General features: G+C 37.3%; 1 protein-coding gene across 1 annotated transcript; it reads right to left on the bottom strand.

Moving 5' to 3' along the window:
* Window positions 1-62: 62 nt before the first annotated feature.
* Window positions 63-3,157, bottom strand: LOC117124935 (torsin-1A-interacting protein 2-like). The gene is made up of 2 exons (XM_033271273.1): window positions 3,062-3,157; window positions 63-1,759 (listed from the first exon to the last, which is right to left on the bottom strand). The coding sequence occupies exons 1-2, from the start codon at window positions 3,068-3,070 to the stop codon at window positions 995-997; spliced, it is 774 nt and encodes a 257-aa protein (XP_033127164.1). The 5' UTR covers window positions 3,071-3,157; the 3' UTR covers window positions 63-994.
* Between the last annotated feature and the right edge of the window lie 3,170 nt (window positions 3,158-6,327).

Here is a 6,327-nt window from a genome sequence, read left to right as displayed (position 1 = left end):
CGTGCCCCTCCCCTGTCCCTTTCTCTTATACACATCTAGATGTGTATAAGAGACAGGTATATTACTGTACTGTATTATTTAGATGGCATTTTATTATAGTTACATCTACCACTGCTACTGTATGTTACTAATTTGATTTGTTGGATTTTATATTTTTTAAGTTAAAAATATACTTAAGACCTGCTATAGCATCAAAATGTCAAATTGTTCAATGATGTCCACAAATTTGATGAGGCAGTATTACATGGGTTATTTCTCAATATCAATCTTAGAAAATCACTTTGTTTATTCACAATTTAAAACTCAGTCAGTATACATAAAATTCAAAACATAAAACAATACAATTGTTGTTCTACTGTACATTTAGTCTGTGATTTAAAATAAAAATACCATAAAAAAAACAATTAAATTTCACAACATTTGCAGACTTATAAAATGAAATAAAATTGGCATTAATTAAAATGAACAGACACTACTAGTATTATTCTTGTTCATCTTGCTAATGTTACAGTACAGTATTATTAGTGTTCACTGCCATCTGTATTCGCATAAACATTTTTGATATTGCAGGTCTAGAATTCAAATTTCCCAACAGGACCAACAGCAATTGCTGTAGAAAGGTCTTTTCACTGCTGTGGTAAATCCCAGGATCGACAGCAAGATTTCAGCTGTCGGGTTGCCTCCCAGGCTTAGGCCTAGCAACAGATTTTACCCTTAAAAACAATAAAATCTGTTGATTGCTACTGCAGAAGAAGAATAAATTGCTGCAGTAAAGCCATAGCCAACAGCAACTATTTGCTGATGGAGCATTGTGAGGAAATTCAAACCCTGACAGATCATTCAGTGCCTCCACTTGCACCCCCCACCACCGCTCACTCTCTTACATGTAAGTAGCAATTCCATTTACAAGCTGAATAATAGATGGGCCTCTAAAGCAGTCATAACAGTTACATGAGAGAGAGACAGACAAATACTAGCCCTCACCACTGAATCTTCATTCTGGAGTTACAAATGCAACTGCAGTTGCAACTCGACTGAACATGGCTTCAATGTGATCCTTGTCTACTGCGTCCTTCCACTGACTTTCTAAATGCTGCTCAACTTTCTTTTGATTTATTGTAATGCTGTCTTGTAAATTCAAGTTCTCTTTCATGTGGACCGTAAATATAATGACAACCCTCTTGAAAGGGGCGTTATCATTTTCACAATAGGAATGAAATATCATTGATGCTTCTGCTGGAATACTCTCAAAATGATGAATAATCGCCACTTGTTTGCCAGTGTTAAACCCATTTTCAAGTTCTTCATCTATCAGTCTTTTCGTGTCATGTGGATCAGTATTTTTATATAGAATACCATCAATTTTAATTACATTTGAAATTCCTTCCAAATGACTATAAGATGTTGAAAGATTGGACGCTAAGTTATCTAATGTTTGATGTGCATCTGGACCACCTGCAAGTAGGATCACAGCTGGTCTTTTAGGATTCTTAGACACAATAACATCCTCTGATACTGAGCCAATCAACTTCCAAAAATATGGAGTCTGTTTAGGAAACAAACTTCTAATAGAAACTATTTTGTCTTTAAAGTCCTCTTTAGTAAAACCAGAGGGCATAAGTCCAACTTTGTCATCAACTCTGCTGCTGACAAAACGTGACTGTGAGCAGCTCGCATAGTCTTTGTACAGAAATATTAAGAAGAATACCATAGCATAAATTGTCAATATCCAACAATCCATTTCACAGCTTTCGACTTTCTGAAAATAATTCAAAAAACAAATTGTTATTATTTTAATAAAAAGTGAAGAAAAAGTAGAATTTATGATGAATTTAGAGGAATACGAGTATAGTTGCAGTGCTGATGGCACTTTCGAAGCCAAAGGAGCAATTATTTTCCTGAAAGGCCTATTCAGACCTACAGTAGCTTCTATTTTTAAATCAGTCATCCCTAAACTTGGGTCCTAGTAAACACTGCCAGATATTTATTTATAGAAGTAATTCTATAAAACAATAATGCCTGAATGAAATATTATTGTATATTTTTGTGGTACTATAAAAAGCTGAAGTTAAAAATATAACCAGCTGTAATATAAGAGTTTTGTTTAGCTGGTGACTCAGAATTTGATTGGTACTATACTGTCACCATGCTTGCATGAAATTTAATACAGTACTATAACTATCCTGTGTAACAAATTAACTTTTACATGTATAAACGCAGTTCAAACAGAGGCCTCCATTTTATATTATTATTATTATGCAAACATAATAAACTATATATTTAAAACATATAAGTTGCACATGTTTCAAGAATCATTAATTTATTACTTATAGCATCACATATTAACTTTTACATGTACAACCTGCGTTCTTACAGATAGGTGTTAATGTGTTACACAGGATAGTTAACAATATGCACGGGTGATGTATCAATCAAATTCTGAGCCTAAAGTTTTTTTGCTTCAAAAATATGTTTTATAGTGCAACAATTTAATATGTCCTCTCAGGAATTAATATTTGTACAATTATATTAGTAGGAAGTCTTGTGTGTAGAAAAACTCTTCTCAGGTGGTCTCCTCTCAGTCATTATTAGGTGCTGTTTAGCAGGACCACTAAACTTGACAATAATTGTATTATAATAAAACTTAGTCAAACACTTTGTCATAGCACTAATGAAGAAAGGATACAAAAAAAAGCTTGTGAGAAGTAAACTATAAAATTAAGGCAGTGTTTATTTTGCTATTGGTCCACAACACAAAGCATTTTCATGATTTAGTAAGGGTACTCCAACCAAACCTTAATGATAGGCAAATTCGAGATTTTTAGCTGGCAAAATTAATCTAGAACACAACATGAACTTAGACCGTAGGTACAGATAGCAGTGTTCTTTTTAGTTATGCCTCTACATAGGTTCTGAAACCTAGGTCTAGGCTTGGCCTAAGCCTAGCCCTACTTACTACTTGGTTGGCCTCATCTAGCCCTACTACTACTACTACTACTACTAGGCCTATCTACGACCCGACAAACTAGGCTACTACTATAGTAAGGGGGCTAGATCTTACTTTTTTCATTTTTTTTTTTTAATGAATAGGAGACTTCCACCACCATGCACTGTGCGCCGGTCAGTCTGAGGGGACATTCCCTACAAGATCCTTTACCTCCTGTCAACCAAAGAGGGCGCTAGCAGAACAAACCGTCAGCTTTTCTTGTTTTGTGACTGAAAGCGCCATGGACTTCCTACCATAGTTAAATCATTAAATGATTAAAAAAAAACTGTGTCGGATGTCACTAAAGTAGGCCTACGTCTAATAAGAAACCGCGCCGTTGTTTAGACCTGCATTCCTGCTCTGCTGAAAATCATCTTTATTTGCATTCTTTATGTTGTTTGCGATTTCCCCCAGGTTTTTCTCATACTTGTCAACCAGTTGGTCGAGACTCCATTCTAATTTAATTTTTAATGGGGAGGTGCAGAGTTAAATCATAATTACAATATTATTTGTAAGATCTTAACCTCTCAGAGCCAGAGCTCAGTAGTAAAGAAGCGCGTTCAAGTCACAAATTATAGAAAGTAGGCCTGTTAGCACATCCCTGATTACAGGAGGTAAAGATTAATCTTTATACGTACCTACTCCGATTACAGTACTCTAAAACAGCCTAGTGATGCATGAATTCAAGTTGGATTGAATTGGGAGACACCCCTGTTAAGGGGACACTTTTCCGTGAAACGCGACGAGGGGAATGTTCACACTCGGCCAACCCCCTTACGAGACGTACAGGGACACCTTCTGAGTGTACCTTATGGTCAAATCAATATATTTTTTTTAATCCTTAAAATGAATATCGGTATCAGTAGGCCCGCTGTGTGTGTTACTTTGTATAAACTAATCAGGGATTGATTAGTTCGTTGGACTACCTTCATATTTGACTAAATTAATCATAGGATTTTTTCTTGTGTAGGCTATCCTCACCATTTCTAAGTCAATACTCTATCCATTCTGTTATCTGTTATAGCACTGGAATCTGAAACAATAAACATTGATTGTTTTATTTTGATTTCTTCATATATACTGTATTTTACAATTCGTTCTATATAAGGGCAACTGAAATAAAATTATAAATAATGTATGTCCTCATTGTATGACATCATGCCAATGCCTGTATAAGAGAGACAATTTCACGTTCTTGGTAAGTGTGTTCCCTTAATAAGGGTGACCCCTAAATATGGTTCTACATCCTACTAGGATTGAATATTTCGACGTGCCCCTCCCCTGTCCCCCTAACGGATCCGCGCCTGCTAGTTATATTTGATACTCTCTAAGTGTGTAAAGGAATTGGCATCTCTATGATTGACAAGGGATGGGGTCGTGAGTGACAAGATTGGCATTTAATTGTCAGTGGTAGACAGTAGTCTTCCTCCAGATTTTTTTTTTTTTTTTTCGCTTATTTAAATTCTCTCAATTCTATACCTTTCAATTTCTTCATTTTCCTTTTTCATTAGTCAGAATAAACGCCTCCAATAAAAAAGGTCAGGCTTATTTCATATTTGTCAATGGGATCCAACAGAGCATTTTCGGACCAGGAGTCGTAATCGAAAGTAGGGCAAAAAGGATTGAATATTTCGACGTGCCCCTCCCCTGTGCCCCTAACGGATCCGCGCCTGCTAGTTATATTTGATATACTCTAAGTGTGTGAAGGAATTGGCATCTCTATGATTGACAAGGGATGGGGTCGTGAGTGACAAGATTGGCATTTAATTGTCAGTGGTAAACAGTAGTCTTCCCCCAGATTTTTTTTTTCGCTTATTTAAATGCTCTGAATTCTATACCTTTCAATTTCTTCATTTTCCTTTTTCATATTAGTCACAATAAACGCCTCCAATAAAAAACGTCAGGCTTATTTCATATTTGTCAATGGGATCCAACCGAGCATTTTCGGACCAGGAGTCGTAATCGAAAGTAGGGCAAAAACGGTCTCTAGGACCCGGCTGGTGGCTCTGTGTGTGTGTGGGGGGGGGGGGGAGAAGGGTGGCTTTATCCACTGACACCACGCCTCTTTGGTACTAATTGTGAAGGAGTGACGTGTTAAATTACAAATTCAACTGAGAAATTATCATTAGGCGGGCCCGTAGCCAGGTCCTTGAAAGAAGAAGGGGTTCTGTGCGTGGGATCCAGAGGGGACTGCCCAAGAGCCCCGGTGGGGTGGTGGGGGAGCGAACCCAGCAAACCCAAAACGTTCTTATAACGTTCGCGAACGTTGTGGTTAGATATGTCACAAAATAACTACAACTTTGTAAGAACATTAAAGCTTTATGTGACGTTGTGAAATTATAGGTTTATATAAAGTACGTACATACGGGTTCTACAAAATAACGTTTTTATCCCCAAAAACGTTATTATAAAATTCTTATAACGTAATAGAAGCCCCCTCGGAAGCCTGAGCGATTTTTAAATGGATCTAAATAATGCTATAAAAGCAGTTATGTTTGAAAAAGGTCTGCAGAAACATTCCGTCTGATTCTTGGGTGGGTCTGCAGAGCATTTATTGGTGGAGGACCCCCCTGGCTACGGGTCTGCGCCGTATTTAGAAACATTTTGCCATACTAATGAAAATCGAAGCTGCGACTCCAACCCCCATGATCATAGTGCACAGAATTTTCCAGTTTTGGGTGGGATGGGTACGCACCCATTGCTCCCACTCCCCCTGGCTTAATCGTTTTCAACTTGATTGACCAGACCGCCGTGCTAAAAACAACAGAGGTTCGCGGGTCATGGACGATGTTTTAGCATACACAACCGTACCAATGAGTAAGCAATAGTTTGTACCCGATTATCTTGTACAAACAACATAGGCCTAGGAGTAGGCGGACTCGAGATGGGTCGGCAAATACGGTCATTATATTGACAGAAAATAATGACGCTGTGATAGAAATTTTCCATCAGGCTCACGCACTGACGGCCTGACCCACTAAGCGCAAGCAACTGAGATAACCCAATTAATCAAAAGGAAAGAAGGAGGTAATAGTGTAGCGTTTCAGCTTTCGCATCGCAATCGAAGACAAATGCCAATTTACGACTTACAGGTATTGCGCAATGATAAACCATAAAGTTACAGTACTGTTATTTCCATTTCCCAATTTTAATATGATTTCGATTAATTTTATTGAATCGGAATTAGCAACGCCTATACATTATATTATACACTTTATTGTTTTCTTCTTTTTTTTAATGACACTTTGTTTTCCTACAACAATTACGTCTCTTGAGCTTTGCCTTTAGGACGTATTTTAACCGTAACACGTGAATGCCATGATGGGTTTTTGGCACGATGA

Source organism: Anneissia japonica, unplaced genomic scaffold, assembly GCF_011630105.1.
Source record: "Anneissia japonica isolate Jap-2015-1 unplaced genomic scaffold, ASM1163010v1 scaffold8236_len642391_cov169, whole genome shotgun sequence".
Taxonomy (NCBI): Eukaryota; Metazoa; Echinodermata; class Crinoidea; order Comatulida; family Comatulidae; genus Anneissia; species Anneissia japonica.
Note: the sequence above shows the minus strand (reverse complement) of the source record. Positions and strands in the feature narration are given on the sequence as shown.